Source organism: Panthera tigris, chromosome E3 (assembly GCF_018350195.1).
Source record: "Panthera tigris isolate Pti1 chromosome E3, P.tigris_Pti1_mat1.1, whole genome shotgun sequence".
NCBI classification, from domain to species: domain Eukaryota; kingdom Metazoa; phylum Chordata; class Mammalia; order Carnivora; family Felidae; genus Panthera; species Panthera tigris.
In genome coordinates this window covers 6998423-7020739 of record NC_056675.1, presented here as the reverse complement: position 1 = coordinate 7020739, position 22317 = coordinate 6998423, and the positions used below count along the sequence as shown (strand labels likewise).

Sequence of the window (22317 nt, the reverse complement as noted above, 5' to 3'; positions counted from 1 at the left end):
TGCTAGATTCTAGGTGTGTTTTGGTCTGGTTGCTGAAAGGAGCTTGATAGATTAGGTTAAAAAGGGAAAGATAAGAAAAGAAAAAAAAGGAAAATGTTTGAAAATTTGAAAAAATGAATACAATGAAATAGAGTAAAATGAAATGATGGAAGTAAAATAGAATATGAAAATTTTCCAAAAAGTTAAAAAATATAGTAGAAAAAATTTAAAAAACACTTTTAATAAAAATGAACAAAAATAAAAATTTTCTCTTTCTGTACTCAAGAATAAGAAAATAAAAGAAAAATAAAAAATTGAATAGATGGGCCAGTGAACGGACTGAAATACAATTGAAATTACATAGTTTTCCCCTTAAAGTCAAACTATGAAGCACTTTATAATCTGTAAACTAAACAGGCAGAGAGATTTGTAGTGTTCCTGAAGAGCGAGGTTGGCCCAGTTGGGTAGGGTTTAGTGTAATGGCTCCATTCTCCACTAGATGGTGATGCTTAGCTTACTGGGGTGGATTGTTATGGTGCATGTAGGAGTGTATGTGCCTGCATGGTAGGGGTAAAAATGGCGTCACCCAGTTACCCAGTCTCTAGTATCAGAACTCTGTGCTCTCCCAACCAGCAATTGCATACCCCTCCTTTGTCTCTGGCTTCAGTCCACTCCCTGCTTTTACACTAGCCACGACCAAGCCATCAGTTTGCCAGGTAGCACTTCCCTCCTGAGTTTTATCTCAGATGCGACTGTGTTTTCCAACCCCTCACTTCTGAGGGACCGCGGCTTTGATCTGTTCTGACCCTCTGGGGAAAGGTCTCACCAAGCAATGGCCAGGTGTCGGTTTGCCCCCAGTAACATTCGTGAGACTGTACTGCTGCTGCTGCCTAGAGACCGTGGCTGGGTTTCAGCCCGCCCTAGAAAAAGTTCACGCAATCATGTAACAGCCGATTTTCAGGGAGTATGGTAAATTACAACATACATCTGGAACCAGGCTTCCCCCTTAAGTTCCTTGTTCCAGCACCAATGAATGTGATTGTTCTCCAGGGTCTGCAGGGACCTTTGCCTGTGGGGTGGCTCCACAGCTTCCCAGAAGGGGAACCACCTCTTCCCGTGTGGCACGAGGACCACTTGGACCTTGCTCTCTCCTCCTTGGATTCACCCTTCTCACCAGATCACCGCCAGGTATCGATCTGTGGAGTTTCAGACTCTGTGCTCCCCCTGTTTATAGAGTTTTAATGGAATTTAAACCTCTCCTTTTGCTTTCTCCCTTTTGTGTTCAGTCCCTTGCATACTCTTTCTTTTCTCTCCAGCTGCTTTCGTTGTGTGGGGGAAATGCTTTCCCATACTCTCCCCCCATCTTCATCCTCTCTCCACCAGCAAAAACAGCTCCCTTCCCTCCACAGCTTCTTTTTCCCCTGTTCACCTCTCTGCACTGTGTACCTGCTGAGTTCTGTGTTTCAGGCTGTGCAGATTTTTGTGTTAATCCTCTAGGTGTGCAAGATGGTTTAGTGTTGATCTAGCTGCATTTCAGAGATGAGAGACTTAAAAAAAAACTTTCCATGCTGTTCCACCATCTTGGCCCCTCCAGCCTTATTATGTAATATTTAAATTACAGAGGTTTTCTACAAGAAAGTCAGAAAAGATAGAAAATTGATGTTATGCCAGTAATAAAAAGAACTTTCCAAAAATGCAAAACAACAACAACAACAACAACAAAAAGCTGGGCCTGATTTTCACTGGCCAACTGAACTGCTCACTATGTGGGGTGGTGGGAGGTTGCTCTGGAATGATTTGTGCATCACATTCAAATCTCATGAGTCTCAATGTCAAGTGTGCAAAAAGGAAAGAAATGTTAAGTTCTGTTCCTAAGTGTCAGGTTCCCATTATTCTTAGTGAGGCCAAACTTGATATTGACACTCCAGGTAACCAGGTGGTATCTAAGTTTTGGTAGCCCAGTGGTTGGTGTGGGAGTGGTGAGAAAAGTGACAGGTCTTGGACATCCTGGCTTTGGAGGAGGTGGTCACCTCTCCCATTGTCATTAGATGTTGGGTGGGCTCTACATCAGATTTATTCAGTTCCCGAGTCAAGTCTAAATAGAAAATAGTCAAAATCCTTGCCTTATGAACCTGACACTCCAATGGGGAGAGAGACACTAAACCAGTAACCAAACAAATATTGAGCTATAAATCAAGACACCTGCTATAAAGTAATGGTATTTGATATATCTGGTAACTTTGCTGAGCCAGATATCTGGCCTTTGGCAAGCCCTTTAGAAATTTTCACTCCATATGAACTCTTAAAATAGTTTAACTCGAGGCTCAGAGAGGACAAGAGTTATAGAGTAACATCAATTATGCAATGTGTTTTCTTTTAGCAAGAGGAGGAGACTTGATTTCAAGTTTTAGGTGAAACATAATTAAAAGGTTGGCAGTTTGGTGGATGTGGACTGTTTATTCTTTTCCTTCTTATCAATTATGTGCAAATGTGTGAGAAGCCACTGAGGTCATAAATGTTAAAGACTTCAATTCCTGGGTTCTAATTTGAGCCTGCAGTATCTGTCCAGCTGTGTAAACACAGGTCAGGGAGCAAGACCACCACAACTTTTCCACACTCCTGTACCATCTAAAGATCCACCAGGATGAGAACTTTCTTGTCTTCCTCCTAGTTCACAGAATTTGTCTCTAAACAGTTACCTAAGCAGAGTGCCTTGTAGATCAATAAAAGTTAAACCTCCAAAAAGCAAAAACAAAGGAGTAAGGAGAGTTCATTCCCTCCTTACCAACACAGTGTTTTTATAAAATTCAGTTGGGACTTCTGGGCAGAGCCGGGACAAGAGCAAAGAGTGAGGCATTCCACATGAGATCAAAATTGCCAACAGTCTCAGTAATCATACAAATTACACACTTTATTGGAAAATAATATTTTTAAAGAAATCAATACTAATGTAAAGAAATCAATAAGGAATGTACATCAAAATTTTATTTTTTTAACGTTTATTCATTTGAAAGACAGACCATGACTGGGGGAGGGGCAGAGAGAGAGGGAGACACAGAATCTGAAGCAGACTCCAGGCTCTGAGCTGTCAGCACAGAGCCTGATGTGGGGCTCGAACTCATGAACCATGAGATCATGACCTGAGCCGAAGTTGGACGCTTAACTGATTGAGCCACTCTGCGCCCCACAAAGTTTTAAATAAAGACATGTTCTCTAGGTTAGCTTTATGTAAGTAATTCACTCTAAAAAATGGGAGGGGAAAAATAAGGAAACTAGAAAATAAACCCAAGAGTTCCATCATCTAATCAATAGGGGTTTCCAAACAATAGAAAAAATGAAAGAAATGGTTCAGGAAAATTTCTCAGAAATGAAGAGCAACAGTCTTCAAAATGAAAGGCCAATACAATGCACTCTGAAGTACACCATCCTTGGACACATGTGGCAAGTTGCATTTAAATATAAATTTATTAAAAATCAATAAAATCAGAAATGCAGATCCTCAGCCACACTCCCCACATTTCAAGAGCACCATACCCTTATGTGGCTGGAGGCAACTATATTGGACAACATAGATACAGAACATTTGCATCATTACAGAAAGGTTTCTTGGACAGCTCTGCCTAGAATAATGGATGAAAGAAGATCTATGATCAAGATTCTCACTTTTCCCCACCAACAGGACACATTTGGACCTTATCCAGAGCAGTACCTAGGAAATGTTTGTGGATCTAAACAAAGGCCAGGACAAGAACCTTCCTGCTGACCTTCTAGGCATATTTGAAGTTCAGATGAACCTCTGGATAGCAGGTGTTGGGAAATCCCCAAATGACAAAACAATGAGAGGTACTGGTGTAGTCCATGTGCTGTTTCCAATATGTGTTTCTGAAACAGCCACAAGATATTTTACTGAAGGCCTACTGTGTGCTCAGCAGTGTGTAGGCCCTGAGAATACAGCAGTGGAGCCAACGTTATCCTCAAAGCCATCCCTGCCCTTTGTGGGCCTGTGGGCTCCATCTCATCAGTGGGACTAATGAGCTTGTCTGGAAGCAGCACAGCATAGTGAATGAGGCCACAAGTCGGAGGTCTCCACATTCTCTACTCTCTCACCTTGAGGAAGTCATTAACCTCCCTGTTCCTCAGTTTCCTCTTAGAGCTATTAGAAGGATTAATGAGAAATCTATAAAATTAAAGCCTTGGATACCAACAGTGACACTCTTTCCAGCTCTCTGATTCTGCCATTTCATCTTTGTTAATCAATCAACTGTGTTATGGTTCCAAATGCAGACATGAAAGACAGTGCTTTTTAAAATGTATAGATGCTCCAAGAAAATGTGACTTTTCAACTTTTCACAGATGACATCATCATTCCCATGAGACCCTTCCTGGGATGAGAATGGGGAGGGAAACTTTCTTGTTACCATAAAACAACTTCTTGGTCTTACTTGGGTAATGTGCTTTTCTGACGTCAGTCTTTTTCATCATACCCTTCATAACCTGTTGCTCCTCCCAGAATGAGCTCAGAATGTTGGCAGTGTGACTTCTGAACTGGAAAAGTGGGCCTCAGACCCCCTCTCTGCCGTGGGCCTTACAGGTGACACCTGCTCCCTGCCCTGGTTCTACAGAGGGTCCTTGATGGTCTGTGGTAGTGTCCATGCTTTTATCAGGACTGGGAGTTGCCCCTGATGACCTGGGTCCTTCTCACTGGCACCCAAGATCCAGTTCCACCCTCCACCCAGTGTTGATGAGTGCAGGTCCCCTAGCCCTCCTGTGACAGGTATGTGCAGGTCCATGGAGTCTCTCCATAGATCCTGGTACAGGCTGAATTGTGTCCCCTCCAAATCTGCATGCTGATGTTCTAACTGCCAGCAATTCAAAACATGACCACAGTTGGAGATGTTGCTTTTAAGAAGGAAAAGAATGTTAGATGAAGTCACTAGCATGGGCCCTAATCCAACATGACTGGTGCCCTTCTAAGAAGAGGAGATCAGGACACAGACATGCACAGAGGGAAGACTATGTGAATACACAAGAAGAAGTTGACTATCTACAAGCCATGGAGGGAGGCCTCTGAGGGAACCAACCTTGCTGACTCCTTGATTTTGGACTTCTGGCCTCCAGAATTGTGAGAGAATAAATTATTGTTGTTGAAGCTTCTTAGTCTGTGGTACTTTGTTATGGATCCCAGCAAATTAATATTGATCTGTTCTTCTCTCATGGGCTGGAGCAGGGGATGTGGGGCACACTGATTGTATAGTAATTATGTTTCTGTCTCTCCATCCAATTCAATTAGGAGATCCTCTTGGATAGAAGCCATAACCTTATCATTTCTATATTCTAGGGTGCTAAGAGAGCTATAGTTGGTGTGGTGATTTGAAGCAGTACAAGAATGATGGAATAATCTCCTTTTTGAAAATGCATCTTCAAATTTCAGTAAGATGGTGCAAAGGTCAAATTTCTCTGTAAATAGACCAATTAATTAATCATTAATACCAGTTCTTGTGGCATAACAAAAAGGGTCATGAGGCTTAATGATGCAAGCCCTTTGAGAGTCACTGGAAAAGGGAGGGCCAAGCTTTAGCCAATGTGGCTGCAGCCATGACAACATTGACACCTGGAGGAGCTGGCTTTAAGCCAGTGCTTCCTTATTGCTCTTAACTCAAGATAAGTCAATTTGCCATAATTGCAACACATTAGACCCAGCACATTCCATCACTCTCATTTCTCTGTCAGAGACAGAGACATAACTACGCAAAAATAGAGAGAACATAAAGTGGACTCAAGGGAAATCATACCAAAGCACCAAAGTGCCCAAGAATGGAGGCACTGAGTGGGGCAAGGAAAGGACAAAGCAGGGAATGGGCAGGTGTCATGAAAGGACCTAAGTCCTGATATAAAAATAGTAGAGTGTGTATACAGGAAAACCCACTTCTTCATATCACAGAGTTTGGGAGTTGGGAAGAACTGAAACCTCAGAAAGTATCTTCAGGAATCCAGCGACTGAGTCATTCAGTAAATTGGCTCTTCAGCAAATTGATCCATGCTAAACTGGCCAACTTCCACCTCTTCTGCAGCCAACAACAATCTGATCAACAAGTATGAATCTCAGTGACCATGGCCAGCGCTGTCAGTGACTTGTCTGGTGCCTAGTATCACGTCAGAGCATCATAAACTTTAATATCCTTAAACCTCACAAAAACCCCACGGTAGGTGTATCCCTGCGTCACACATGGGGAAATTGAGGCTCCCAAGCATTGAATAACTAGATGTCCCAACTTTTAGGTGACAGAACTGGCTACTGAATCCAGGGAGAGTCTGCCCCACAACCAGCACAGCCCACTGGTAGCAGTAATTATCAGCCTCTCATAGACCAATTGCTGGGATCTTGCCCCTTTAATATGTGTACACATACTCCATACCTATACTCACATACACACCTGTACATATACCAGTATACACACACACACACACACACACACACACACACACACACCCTCATACACACACACACACACACACACACACACATGCATCTGGATACACACACATACCACTACCACTACCACCACCACCTCCTTTCCTGCCCAACAAGCCCAGATGGCAGTCATGCCCCTGGACAGTCTTCAGAGTTCTCTGCTATGGTCATCCAAGATGTTCTAGTGCCTCATCCTCTGTATTAGTTTCTGCTCTGTAACAAATTACCCTAAAACATAGTGACATAAAATGATGATCTCGTTATCTCAGAATCTGTGGGTGAGGAATTCAGAAGTGACTAGCTCAGTGTTTCCAACCTGAGTCTCTCATGAGGCTGCAGCCACGCTGTTGGCTGGGGCTGCCGTCGTCTGCACACTGGACTGAGCTGGATATCCTACATCAAAGGTAGCTCACTCATGGGCCTGATAGGTTAGCATCAATTGTGGCCAGAGGTCCTAGGTGCATGCCACATGGCCGCTTGGTTGTCCTAGCAGCTGGCACTCCCCAGAGCTAGTAACCAAGAAGGTTAAGGTAGGAGAATCTTTGTCTCTTATGACTCAGCTGCAGAAGACACATACCAGTCAGGTCCACAATATCCTCCTTGCCTTGCTTCATAGGCTGGCCCTTCATGGGGTGAAGACTACACACCAGTAGGAGGGAGATATTGGTGAACTCTTCAAAGCTGGCTACCCCTTGCAGCCACAATGTTGCCCTACTGAGAGGCATTCTGGGGTACAAAGCCTTGATGTCCAGGAGGCCCAGCATGTGACAGGGGCTAAATAAAGTCAGTACTTTCCCTTCTTCCCTTTTTTCTGATCCATGGGACTTCAAGGACCACCCCTGATTAGGCATCAGAATTCCTTTCTCTGAGCTCACCCACAACCTCACTGCTGCCTCCGTGAGTCACAGGAACTGAAAGTGATGGTTTCCTTCAGTTCCCTGCAATTGTCATCTGTTTAAGGATCCTATTCATCTGATTCCACTGAAGTAAAGGAGGGATATTTCAACGATTGGATGTGGTTACAGGTCACTTCAAAGGATGGACAATCTTTTATTTTGCCCATGAATATGGAGTTGACTAGGCACAGTTGGGCAGCTCTTGCTTGGGATCTCATGTGGTTGCAGAGAGGCTGGGGCTGGGATCATCCTGAAGGCTCTATTCATATGTCTGGGCTGGAGAGACTCAAACATCTGGGGGCTGGAATGTCCGGGGCTCCTCAGACATTTCTATCTTTATAGATACATTCACAGATGGTAGGTAGGTAGATAGATAGATAGTAGATAGATAGTAGATAGATAGATAGATAGATAGATATGATAGATAGATACAGATGGCAAATAAGTAGGTAAATATGGATAGATAATAAAGAGATATAACAGGTAAATAGATGATAGAATCCTATATACTTACACACAGACTTACAATACTACACTTACAAAAATGTATTTACATCTTCAAACAAAATACCTGGGAGAGGGCAATTCTTGGCCTAAAGGACTGAATATGAAGTTCACACACTCAACAGGGACTTCCAGCCCCCTGGATACTCACCTATTCCACAAAAACCAATCTGTCACAAGATAGGAAGCAAATTCCTGAATTAGCTAATGTTTACTCCACATTTCTTGGTTCCTGCCTATCTTTGACCCCTGAAGAGATAAATATGTCTCATTCTAGCTTTTCAAGCATCCTGGACACTGAACAACCTGGAGGTGACTAGAAAGACTGGTCATAACTCTAGCACCAGAAAAGCAATCTTAAGAGAGGGCTGGAGAGAGTTCACATGAATGCAGTGGGAGGGTTTTCCTTCTGTCATTGCAGTGCAGCCCTGCCCCCAAGACTATCCACACTTAGTTGTGATGACTCTTAGCCTTTAAAATGAAAACTATCAGTTGTTTTACCAGACACAAGAGAGTTATTAAGTAAAAAAGAGAATTGCAATCCAGGACAAAAAGGCTGTAGCAAAACCTGGGCCAAGTTCGAAGAATGAAGGGGAGGTACACCTTTTTCAGAAGAAAAGGGGAGGCTTGGAAGGGGGTTATAAACTAAAGTCCATGAAATAACCTGGGATTTTGAAGTGTTATGGCTTCTCATTGGCAGAGCTTTTGTTGGGGAGAAGGGGTGCTGAGCTGTGACAAGGAAAGCCCTTCTTCCTGCAGCTGGGATAGTAAAGTAGTGAAAGATCAAGTCCCTGTGAGGTCAGTCCATCTCTTCCTGTTGGGTCTGAGTGGTAGGGCATGAGAGCATCTCCTGCAAACCTCCCTACTCTATTTCAGTGGGGGTCAGTTCACATGACAAAGGCACTTCTAGAATGGGGATGTTGGTACTGTTCTGTGGAAAATTCCTAAGCAACAAGAGCTGACACACCACTATCTTCATAGTTAAAGCTCTGTGAAGAATATATGTGATTACTTTCTAAAATGGCATATTGAAGATGGAGTTGACAAGGCTGGAGCCCAAACATCAAAAACTGACATGTCCTCCTGAGGACTGAGGATAATACAGCTATGAAGGTAATAGCTGACATTGATTATTGCTCACTGCATGCCCCATGGACTGTGCCCTGCATCATCTGATTCCACCATCGCTTCAGATAAGCATTGGCATTACCCCTTATTTTACAGACTCTGAGGCACAAAGTACCAAGGCAGTAAGGTGTTAAGTAATTAGTTCAAGGCACCAGGTATAAGTGTCTATAGAGGAGGAAGGTACTAGATTCCTGTCACTGGGCAGCATACGCATTCCCCAGTTGCTGGGAATACTGGCTCTTACCATTGCTCTATTCTCAAAAGAATCACCCTTGTCCAAACTGAAGCCATTTCACCTGGGAGTTTGTGCCTCTTGGGGTTGGGATGCCAGTCCATGACCCACCGATGGGGTACAAGATGCCATCCCCCTGCCTCAAAGTGACATCCACTCTGTAATACAATTCTGGTTCCAAGGCTCCTCATGAGATCAGGATCCCCCAAGACCACAACTTTACTCAGCTTTTATTCCTGCTCTACCCAGCTCCTGTCAATCCTCTCCCTGAGTAAACCATTTCCTCCAGAACCCCCATCTCATGCTCTGCTTTGAGGGAACCCAACCTGAGGAAATGATCAAGCCTGAGCTAATTGTGAACAGTAGCATTCAGCTGAAGGACATACAGGTTCCAAAATGCAGCCCAAGCACTATGAGAGCAGCCGTGCAAAGGGGCATCTTTTACTCATTTACCCAAAGCCACCAGTCAGTCTAGACTCAGTCCTGGACTAAGCTGGGATTCGAACCTCAGGATCTCAGCTTCATAGCTCCCTATCTCTCAATCACTGTGGTGATACCTCTTGTATTAAATCATACAAGCGAGCCTAAGGCAAGGGAGGGGAAGAGCTGTGTAGGCCCAAGCTCCTTTTGCGATCCACTTCTCCTGAAAATAATCACAAGCTTCCAGAAGAGTCTGTTCCAAGAACTACATTCCTGACCCATCTCAGAGTAAATGCTGACCTGATATTTCATAATCCCCTGTAATACCTAAGAAGACATTCTCCATCGAAGTCAGGGCATGGACGCTAACACATTACTGCCATGTATCCATCAGGGCCCTCAATTCCCCCAACTGTCCCACAATGTCCTTTATAGCTGAAGGACCCTATCCATGCACTGATTTTCCATGCCACCACTCTTTAGTCTCTTTAGTTCAGTCTGGAACACTTCCTTAGTCTGTCTCTGACTTTTGTTGGAAAATAAAATTTCAGCAAGTCAAGTTGAAGATCTCATTGGCTTTATTAAGCAATTCATGAATTGGGAGCATCCCATCTGACAGGGAGACAGATGATCCCAGGCGGTGTACAAGATGCAGGGTTTTAGAGGAAGAAGGGTGGGGCAGGAAGTGCTTAGAAGGAAAAGCAATGATTGTTTCAGGCCAGGACACCTTCTCTGGGGAAGAACCCACAGGGTTTCTATCCTGAAGATGACTCACTAGTGCCCGTCAGGAAATTTCAGCCAGACTTTCAAAAGATCACCTTTCTGGGATAGGTTGAAAGCATCATTAGTCTTGGTTTGCTCTGAAGTGGGATTGGTGGGCAAGTGACTCCAATCTGGACTTGTTTTTTCTTTTTTTAAATAACTTTCATGACCTTGACTTTGTTGAAGATTTCACACCAGTTACAGATTAGGAGTAGATATTCCTCAGTTTGGGTTTGTCTTTTTTCAGGATTTCTTTCAGGTTTGCCTCCTTGGCAAGAATATCCCAGAGGTGATGCTTGATTCTTTTGGCTGAGTCCTACTGGGTGATACACCATCACTTACTCCTGTTCCTGATGATGCTCATTCATCTGCCAGGTCTCTGCTCTGTGAACTGTTCTCTCTTCCTGGCAACTCATGAGTATTTGAGTGGTAGTACTTTGAAACCGTGTCGGTGTCCTCATCAATTGTAATCAATCCTGTATTTATTACACCTGTGGGTACTCGTGTTTTCCTGTTTTATTCACTGGGTCTTAATCCCTTCTTATCATTAGCTTTCCTGATGTCCAAATCATGCCTGATGGGTCGGTGAAGCCCCTCAGGCTGGCTCCTTGTTTTGTGGACATGGCCCAATCTCTGTGCAGGACAAGATGTTCCAGGCTCATCATGTGCTCCCCCAGGTTGGAATCAGCCTTTTCTCTGAAAAGCCCTAGGTCCTTTCAGTGGAAAATGATGTTTATAGGCCAAGTTCTGGGCATAAGGTGTGCTAATTGGTCTTACAGTGTCACTGTTTCTAAGAGCTGTCTGTGGAGAGAGGTAGGGTGTATGTGTCTTTGCACATACACATGTGTGCGTGTGCGTGCACACACACACACACATTTCTATCTCTTTCTATCAATCTATCATTTATCTATAGAAAAGCATGACTTTACATTGACAATCAGATTCAATCTCTGAATACATAGGCTTCATTTGGCTTTCTCCATTTCCAAATCAGTGAGTCCCATCCTGACAGTGTGAAACCTGGCTTCCATTATTCTTATTATATTTATTATTTGATCAATCCTCCTTTATGTAACTAATCCCAACACCACCCCTTAACACTCATGGATGCCCTCCTCATATGACTTGGCTCTTACCAGATAATATTTAGGCTCTGGATCTTGCCAGATCACCCCTCTGTGTGCACAGCTCTCTCACTCAGCTTGGGCTCCCACACCCTTGCCAGGCTGCTCCTCCATGTGGACACCCTTCCCACACTACTCTGTCTCTACTTTAGAGTCACTGTGCCTCCATTCTCTGCTACTGAACCCCAATGTGAGGCTGCAAATCTGGCTGTGTTGCCAGAACTGAGTTATCCCAGGAGGAAAAGCAATGGAAGAGAAGAGAGGAGAAGGAAAAGAAGGGGTAGGGATCAGAGAGGAGAAAAATGATATATCCTGTTCAGCTTCTGATACCAACTTGAAATTGACAAATGCTTTTAGCTCTTCTTACCAAGCTACTGACCAATCAACCATCTCTTATTCAATGTTCACTGTGTCAGGATAGTAGAAAGCTGAGGATGGAACACAAAGAGAAAGCATGTTCCCTAACTACCAAAACAGCAGGGCAGATGAGATGAAAACATTATATCAAAACTAATAATATAATACTAACTGCCTCAGTCGAGGGTTATAAAAAACATGTGCCCCAAAACCAGTAGAATTAAATTATGAATATACTTTCTGAACGGTGGGCAAATTCACAGTGGATTGACTCTCACCTATCTTAACATATCATGTTGGAATTCTGAACAAACCCCACCCACCCAGTGACTATGATGGTCAAAAACATGCAGTCACTGTCCCTCACTCATCAGTTCTACAGATTCCACCTTAATGTGCAGGAAGCATCAGTTAATACTTAAAAATTTTTTACATGTTTTTATTTATTTTTGAGAGAGAGAGAGACAGGGCATGAGCAGGGGAGGGTCAGAGAGAGGGGGAGACACAGAATCTGAAGCGAGCTCCAGGCTCTGAGCTGTCAGCACAGAGCCCGAGTGGGGCTCGAGCTCACAGAGTGTGAGATCATGACCTGAGCTGAAGTTGGACGCTCAACCAACTGAGCCACCCAGGCGCCCCCTATCAGTTAATAGTTTTGTAAAGAGATGTTGATTGACACAGTGTAGTAGTTAATGTGTAATATTCAAAATAAGATGTGTGATATAAATGTCACTACTACAGTCACCACAAAAATTCTTGTTTCATGAAAGTTTGTTGATAAAATTGTTGAGAAATTTTTATTCTTGATCAGTGCTCAGGGGAGTAGATGGTATAACAGGGGATGGTCTATGGGAACCAGATAGGCTGAGTCTACATGTCTGGTACTTATTAGTCACCTCCTTTACTCTCCACAAGATATAATGCTCCATACAGACACTGAGAAAGCTACAGAATCTCTAGTCATCCGTCATGGGTGGTCCATGAAACCCACCTTTATTTCTGGGTTTTACTCACAAAGTAAATTGAAGTCTTTGGTATTCTGGGACACAGCTTCTTGAAGAACAAAGGGGAAGTCCTTAGGGAAAGTCAGTCTCTACTCACACTCCCATCTCTTGGCTCAACCTTGAGAATAATGGTTTTTTTCTGGTAGAATAAACTCTTGAGCACTTAATTTCAGGGGGATCTGTAACAGTTAAACAAGTATATGAGAACCAGGAATGAAGCCCTGACAAACAAAAGAAGAAAAGCAGGCAAGATACATGAAGGACAATAATGCACTACAAAGATATAAATATTACTTTTAGCATCATATATCTCTGATTCTTTAAACTTACTCTGTAATCTTTCAAGACTGCACTGTGGAAACATTCACCCATCACTCATTGAACAGACTATCTATTGAGTGCCTTCTCTGTACCAGGCTGGACACAAACTCATGTTGGTTTGTGTCCTTTTTTGATTGAAATTTTAAGTAAAAAGGATGAGTCTTTAAAATTGAAAACAGATTCTTAGCCATTATGGCAACCATTTGAAAAATGATACAGAGTTAATTTTGTATATGTTGAAGTGAATTTTGTATATGCAAAGTCACCCTGAGTGGGTATTACACATTTTATTGTATGGCCACCCTCATGGCTAAACATTCTGTCACCTCTCCCAGTGGAAACATCCATTCATGATGGCAGATTGGGATGGAAAGAAAGCACAATTTGACTGGAGCAGCGCTCGCAGAAGGTGGAGCCAAGTAGTCAGGATGTCCTGGACTATGGGAGTCCTTCACATCTGGCAGACATGCTTCACACCAGTGATTCTCAACCTTGCTTTCACTTGAGAATCAATGGGTGCATGTTTAAGCCACACTGTGGGTGAATTATATTAGAATTTCTTTTTTTTAAATATAATTTATTGTCAAATTGGTTTACATACTATATTAGAATTTATGAGATGACTTGAGCATCAGGATTTTTACAGAACTCACAGATTCCACTGTACAAGCAGGGGTTGAGAACCATGGTCATGAGACTATCTGTATGTTGTGGTAGAGAACAGCATCATTCAAAAGTCACGTTGTGGTAATCACTGCAAATCACGACTGTGCATAATACGTTCCTTTCCTTTCAGTGGACTTGAAAGAAAAAAGCATTGCTCAAGTTCAAAGGTCTGCATAATCATGTCACGCTAACTGCACTGACTCTAATGACACTTATAATTGGGTTTTCATAATTTACAGACATTGCACTCAGAGCTGAAGGAAACTTAAAAGTTCACAGATGGCTCCAAATAGATCTCTGGCCAATAGAACAAGTTATTAAGGATAAATGAGCCCATTCTCTCTCTCTCTCTCTCTCTCTCTCTCTCTCTCTCTCTCTCTCTCTCTCTCACACACACACACACACACACACACATCTATTCTGTATCTTTTCATCTAAAAAAACCACATTCTTTATGCAGAAAGTTCTCTGTCTGACCTGTGTTTCTTTACAAGGCTTGAAGGAGAAGTTCTGCAGGACTCTGACTACAGCAAGTTTCATGTTCATGATTGCAAACCTCATGCCAATGCAGTTTCGGGGTCCAGTTCCAAAAGGCAGGTATACATAAGGATTTATGCTGTCCTTGTTCCTCCTGCTGAACCTGGTTCCATAAAAGAAGTTGTAAAAATATTGGTGAAACATAAAAAACACAAGAGCCACATGTGTGGGGTTCTCAACAGGACTGCACAAGACATTCTTGGGGGCTGGTCACTGAAATCTTGCCTGGCTTATTCTGCAGTGAAAACTGTAAGCTACAGATCCTCTGCCTTCCCCTTACCCTGTGGGAGTGGTCAGACTTGTTGAGGTGATGAGATGAATGTTGTTAAAAGAAAGAGTTATCTTAAACACTAGAATTACAGGTGGGGGGTGGGGGGAGATGTTCACAGTCTGAAAGACAAGGAGGAAATGGGCTTGACTGAAGGAAAGGTAGGTTCCTACCTCCACTGACTTACAGTGGCCAAATGCTCAAGAAGGAAGCAGGAGAAATGTCTCCCATGATTTACACTGTGATTTTTCTCTTCTTTTCCCTCCCCTCCCTGCTTGTATACCCCCAAGAACTTCCCCAGAGGAGCCTGTCAGAAGATTTACACGGGCACACAATTCTGCTCCACTGTAATCATACTCACTGATGTGTATCACCAGTATAATCACTTAATTCTTGTCTGTTCCATCAGGCTATCCTGAAATTTAGACTTATATTTTCTTCAAAATGCATCCCTCAATATTTGTATAAGAAAAAATGCAGATATGGGGAAAGTGATAATGACATTGTCAGTAGCTAATTTTATAAAGTCCTTAGGTTATGGAGAATATTCTGGAATGATTACAGATGATGTGCCTTAAAGTAATATGGGAATCAGGCAAGGTTTTGTAATGGTGTGTGGATGGGGCAGCTGATATGGGTTAGTGGTTGTTGAACAGACGATGGACACATATAGATGCATTAAAAGTATTTCACAGACTTGTGTCTATAGGATATGCTTGTATGTGTCAAAAATTCTCCATAATAGACATTTTTAATATATGGATTTGGCACTGTCTGGCACAGTCCCTGACACACATAGGTAAGTACTTCATGTCATGACTGAGTGAATCACAGAGAAGTACCAGGAGTCTCTGGTTTCTGTCTGAGAAGCTACAGGAGCAGGGACTGCTGAGCTTGTGGGAACCACCAGGTCTTCTGCTCCAGAAAACAGGTGACTTGGTCAATTCTGACTTCTTTTAGCAAGTACTATATGCAGGCACGATGCTAGCACTAGGGGCACCATGCAACAAGACAAGGGCCCTGCCATCAGGGAGCTTAGAATCAGGACTAAAAGTCTGGATCCCTACAAAGTTCACTCCAATTTTTTCTCACCAATACAATAAACAGGAAAACACCAACTCTTTGCAGAATTCAAGCTGTGCCCAAAGTCAGACTCTGCTCTGGATTCCCAGAGAGAAAACTCAAGACCTCTCCAAGGAGGATGTCTCAGATGGCTAGAGAGCAGATGATTTTGCTTTGGACTAACCCCAGATACCAAGAGAGGTGGGAGCTGGCACAGGACTGCAGCCACAGACAGCACAGGACCTGTGTGTGCCCCCATCTCATGAGGTTTCTCCTCCTGCCAGGGAGATGATTCTCAGCTCCACAGCCTCTGCTCTCCCACTAGGGCTGGTGGAAATGCCAGCCAAGGTTTACAAACATGGGGCCATATGGTGGGGGTATATCCAGAGAGGTAGAGAGGACAGGAAAAACTTAAAGGATAAAAAAAGTTCTATTTCCTTCAATAACATAGTGGTAAGTAAATTATGGCATATTCATGTAATCAGATAAACACAAATACAGTAAGTTATTAGTTTACTGTTACATTAGGTAAGTTGTTTAAAAAATATATAATGCCATCCTAATTTTAGTAATCTATATATGCCTAGATAAATGTCCACAAGGACATTACATACCATTATTAATAATCCTGACATATTGGTACTGAGGACGACTTTAATATTCTTTTATCTAGTCTATAGTATGTAAAATTTTGACATACTGTAATAAATAAATAATTGTACAATCACATGTTTGTCATCTATACCATGCAATAGTGGAATATCCTCCAGTAGAAGGGTGGGTTCCCTTTTCCAGGGATCCCTCTACCTTTCAGGATGGAACTCCTCAGGCTCTGGCCAGAGACCCAGGTCTTGGTGAAGAATAAAGGTTGGCACCGTCACCGCTGTCCCTTGGGGAATGAACACGCCATTGATTTCCACATCTTTCTTACAGACCCTCTCAAGGCTACCAGTGACTGGGTATAATCTGAGAGCTTCATTCAACACCATGTCAAGATACTCCATCTGTACAAGAGCATCGTAACTGGGACGTTCCTGGAAGAAAGAAACATACTTTGATAAATTGAGATTTGGGAACAATGTTCAACTCAGTGTACGCAGTACTACTGAAGTGTTAGAAACACTTACAAATCATTTGTTTTGGTAAAGGGCATTTATGAACATTTTAGTATCTACCATGTCTTTTGGTCTGTTCAACGGCCCACTGATATGTGTGCAATAGTAATGACTAGGGAAAACCAATGGGATAATAACCTAAGTAGGGCCTGAAATCATTCCCACTATCATGTAGTGGTTTTTCTTCCTCATATGAACAGTAATCACTAATATTCTGTGACCCTTACTCTTTTAAAATTTTTTTTTAATGTCTATTTATTATCGAGAGACAGATAGAGACAGAGCATGAGCATGGGAGGGACAGAGAGAGGGGGAGACACAGAATCTGAAGCAGACTCCAGGCTCTGAGCTGTCAGCCCAGAACCCAATGCAGGGCTCAAACTCACAAAATGGGAGATCATGACCTGAGCCAAAGTCAGACACGCAATTAACTGAGCCACCAAGTCGCCCCAACCCTTATTCTTTTTTAAAAAAAATGTTTATTTATTTATTTTGAGAGAGAGAAAGAGAGAGTAAGGGAGAGAGAAAGAGGGAGAGAGAGAATTCCAAGCAGGCTCCATGTTGTCAGCACAGAGCCCACTGTGGTGCTCAATCCCACAGCTGTGGGATCATGACCTGAGCCAAAATCAGGAGTCAGATACTTAACCAACTGAGCTACCCAGGTGCCCCTATAACCCTTACTCTTAAGTGAAATATGTTGACTGCATTGTTTCTTTTTAAAACTGGGGCCACACATCTGTACCAAGAAAGGAGAACATGTAACAGAGAATATCCCCTATCCACATAAACTCTTTTAGTTGAAATATCCTGCTTCCTAGATCTTCAGTTATATATATAATATTTGGAGAAAAACACCATATTATGTAAAAACTATAAATAATTTGGAGAGACACTAGTTTATTTCAACCCAAATATGGCAAGAGAAGGGTAGGATTGGATCCTACCAATTGTGGGCACACAATTTCAGTTCTAGGGAAAGTTGTAAAGGGGATCAGAACCCTAGTCTCAGCCACAGTTGCTGGAAGGATCTCATAGTTGTCATGTTGGGGTTTCACTGCACACAAAATGAGTCACTCTACCCCAGAGGCCAGGTCTCTTCATAAGCAGGGAATTCAACTTTGGGCAGAGATCTGAAAACAATGTGGTCAGTATGTCATTGCTTGCTTGCTGTTATATTTAAGAGCCAACACTGTAGAGGTTAAAGGTTGATCAGGATCCAGGGTCCCTGTCTCCTAGCTTAGCTTCTTCACCACTAGTTATGTGATAGTGTAAGAAAATTATGTTGTTTTTCTGGGCAACTGGGTGGCTCAGTTGGTTAAGTGTCTGACTTCAGCTCAGGTCATGATCTCATGGTTCACAGTTCGAGCCCCACATCAGTCTCTGTGCTAACAGCTCAGAGCCTGGAGCTAGCTTCAGATTCTGTGTCTCCCTCTATCTATTCCTGGCTCATGCTCTGTCTCTCTCAAAAATAAACAAACATTTACAAAATTTATAAAAAAAGAAAATTATGTTGTTCTCTGTAGCCCAGTTTCCTGTCTTGTTACATTGAGATAATTAGAGATGACACTTCATCCAATATCCACATAGATCCCCATATTTCCCATCCTATATGAACTTAGGAGAAATCACTTTGAAAAGAAAATGAACAACACTCTAGTTCTTGTTCCCCAAGATCCAGATAATGCAGGGATAAGAAAGTAGAGCCTCTTTATCCTGTATCCCTGAGCAAAGACTCCCATCCTCCACTAACACCCATGTTGGATGTATGAATGTGAGTTAGAAATAAAGCTTTGTTATCAAAACCCACTAGATTTGAGGACTAATCTGTCACTGAGGCATAACTGACCTTACCCTGACTCCCTCTAAAGGAGTGACCCACTCACCTTGTTGGGGAAAGTCACATCAATCTCCTGCAGTTTCTGCTGGACATCAGGGTGAGTAGCCAATTCATACACAAGGAAGGAGAGGAAAGTACTGGTAGTCTCATAGCCAGCAAAAATAAAGATAACAGATTGAGCTACTAGTTCAAGATCAGACAGAGCTAAAAGGAGAGCAAAGACATTTTAGCCAAAGCTGGTGAATGGAAAACATCACAGTTTAGATGATGAGAAATCCATTTGAAATGCCCAAATCCCTCAGGGATAAAATTGTAAAAGCAACTGGGAATCAAACTGGGAGAGGTTTGTACTCTGATGTCTATCTTACAGAGTCAGAAAGAGGCAAAGGTTGTCTTGATCTGGTAATTCCCAAGGCCTATACTATTCTTGGCCAACGGTTCCTGCTTATGCCACACCCCCACCAACAGATGTGGGTAATTTCATTCAGAAATGGCATTTCTGTCCAATGCACACTGTGTTTAGCGTATCCTCGTAATGTCTTAAAATATTTACCAATAAGTAGCATTCTTCCCCAGGAAAAAATTACACTCTTCTACCTAAAATACAGCTTTTTTTTTTTGAGAGAGAGAGAGTTTACAATGCTAAGGCTTAATTGTCAGGAAAATTAAATGATCTTTCACCTAAACATAAGGAAACTTATGTGGGAACATTGCATGAACTTAAGAGAACAATATTGGGCTACAGATAAACTCTTGCTATTCAAAGTGTGGCCCATGGACCAGCAGCATCTACTGCATCTGGGAGCTTATTAGAAATGCAGAATCTTAAACCTCACCCTAGAAGTATCAAATCAAAATCTGAGTTTCATGAGATGTGAGGATTTGTGTGCACAACCTAGCTTGAGAGGCCCAGATTATACCTTCCGGAGGTCTCAGCTAATAGATCTGGGGCACAACTCTTCCAATGGATGATCTCAGATATGTACAGAAACTACAACACAGACAAAAAGCTAAAAGAGTGGTGTCTGATCCTAGTCTAATCAACTACATTAAAACATTAAGAGAGGGATGTCTGGGCAGCTCTGTTAGTTAAGCATTTGTCTTTGGCTCAGGTAATGATCTCACATGCAAGTTCAAGCCCCACATCAAGCTTTGTGCTGACAGCTCAGAGCCTGGAACCTGCTTTGGATTCTGTGTCTCCCTCTCTCTCTCTGCCCCTCCCCCACTCACACCCTGTCTCTGTCTCTCTCTCAAAAATAAATAAAAAATTTAAAACAAAAACAGTAGGAGAAAAAATGATCAATAGAAGGACATTGGCCAGCCTGAAATATAGACAAACAGAATCAGTGAGTGGAATTAGCAGTGCTTATTCAAACATGGCCTGAATGTCACCTTCCTTAGTGAATGGTCCCACCCTGAATACAAGTTGGCCTTCCTTTGGATATCTCCTGGCAGAAACTAAGCATGGTTAGGCTCTAATCTATTTGATCAGAACTGTAGTAGGACCTTTAGATATTTAGAGCACTGAAGTTAACATGGCATCTGCCACAGACATGTAATTTACAATTCAAAATAATAAAAAATGAGTGTAAGAAAGGTATACAGAGTTCTGATTTCCTAGACTTACTTTCCGTGATACTTCTGTGGATAAACTCAACTATCAGACTCTTTCCCCTGATTGCCATGAACTCCATGATAATCAAATTTTATAGTTCTGCTGTCTAGTATGGTAACCACTTGCCAGATGTGCCTATTCATATTTAAATTTTAAGTAATTAAATTAAATAACAGACTTAGTTCTTCAGTGACAGTAGTCACATGTCAAGGGCTCATTTAACCACTTGTGTTTAGTGGTTCTGTATTGAAATAGGTATATATAGAATATTTTCTTCATCACAGAAAGTGGTAGAATGAAAGAGATAGACGGATAGAAGGAGATGTATATATAGGTAGAGATATATTTTAGTGGTGTGATGGCATAATCCCATCCTTATTCGCTAGAATCAACTATTAAATATTCAAGAGTTTTATGAGATGGTTGTCAAACCATAGATAGCCTGAAATTAACCATGATGGGAATATTTCTGTCATAGAAACAAATTCCCTGAAGGCTATTTTTTCTTTCAGACACAGAGACCATCATTACATTACTGGTTATGGATAGATATGGAAATGATTATATTTATCAGTCCTGTGTAAATACATTTGATGTTCTTATATTGGTCCACTGGGAGGAAATAGAAGCAAATAAATATAGTGGCAAGGAGCACTCCTAGATCCCAGATTTTGGTTTCTAAATACTATTCTCACTAAAAGGAAACAGGGCTTCTTGAAGAAATGGCTGATTCCAGGGCTCCATCAGGGGAAACAGAAAAGAACCTGTAATGTCTCACATCAGAATGCTCAAAAAAAGATATGGGAAAAGGATACAGAATACCCCATGTACTGTAATCGTGGATAGACATCATTATATGTATTTTAAAATCCATAGAATGCACAACACCAAGAGTGAACTATAATGGAAACTATGGATTTTGGGTGGTAATAATGGGTAACTGTAGGGACATTGATTGTAACAAATGTGCCACATAGTAAGGGATTTTGTTAATGGGGGATGCTGTCTGTAGGTGGCAGCAGCGGGAAATATGGGAAAGCTGTGTGCCTTTCACTCAATTTTGCAGTGAACCTAAAACTGCTATAAAAAATAAAGTCTATTAAAAACCTAAAAAAAAAGAAGAAAGAAAAAAAAGAATACACAGGAGATGACTTGAAAAGTCTTCCAGAGGACAAATCTGAGAGAACTGAGGAGCTAAATAAAAAATGACGTAGGAGACTAAATTAGTAATACATGAGATCATACTGACATATATAAATAAATTAATTGAGAGAGAATGAAAAGCTTATTAACAATGAAACATTAACTCATAAACATAGAAGAAATGATGGAATTAGAAAGTCACCATTCTAGAACCATCATGGTAATGATGGTTTCAGTCAAATATCATCCATGGACAATAAAAGCAGTATGTGAAAATTTGAAGAGAATCACAGTATTTACACAGTCAGAAAGGCATCCTGAACAAGTTACTTATTAATTACAAAAAATAAAAAATAAAACTTTACAGGGGTGCCTGGGTGGCTCAGTTGGTTGGGCGGCTGACTGGCTTAGGTCATGATCTCACAGATCGTGAGTTTAAGCCCAACGTCAGGCTTTGTGTGACAGCTCAGACTCTGGAGACTGTTTCGGATTTTGTGTCTCCTTCGCTCTCTGCCCCTCCCTCACTTACACACACACACTCTCTCTCTCTCTCTCTCTCTCTCTCTCTCTCTCTCTCTCAAAAATAAATAAACGTGAAATAAAATAAAATAAAATAAAATAAAATAAAATAAAATAAAATAAAATAAAATAAAAACTTTACAGTATATTAAGCCAGTGAACACAACCTTAACCAAGTGTTCCAAGTTAAGGTCACCAACTCTGGGGCCATGTGTCTCCTGTGTGATGGAGTCTTGATGTGAATTTCCAGATTGAGGTTCAAATTCAGTGGGTCTTGATTAAGCCAGAGGATTGACATTGGAAACAAGCTCCCCAAAGGTTCTGAATTAGGTGATCTACAGAGAACTGACTTTCTTGTC

At 41.8% G+C, this 22317-nt stretch overlaps 1 protein-coding gene across 1 annotated transcript in view; it reads right to left on the bottom strand.

Moving 5' to 3' along the window:
* LOC102972460 (cytochrome P450 3A12-like) overlaps nucleotides 1-22317 on the bottom strand; it is a 62847-nt gene that overhangs the window by 29325 nt on the left and 11205 nt on the right. The window contains exons 6-8 of the mRNA XM_015537097.2: nucleotides 18728-18887; nucleotides 16537-16763; nucleotides 14340-14502 (exon numbers count right to left, since the gene is read on the bottom strand). Of these exons, the coding sequence (XP_015392583.1) occupies nucleotides 14340-14502; nucleotides 16537-16763; nucleotides 18728-18887 (550 nt within the window). The remainder of the gene's footprint in view (nucleotides 1-14339; nucleotides 14503-16536; nucleotides 16764-18727; nucleotides 18888-22317) is intronic.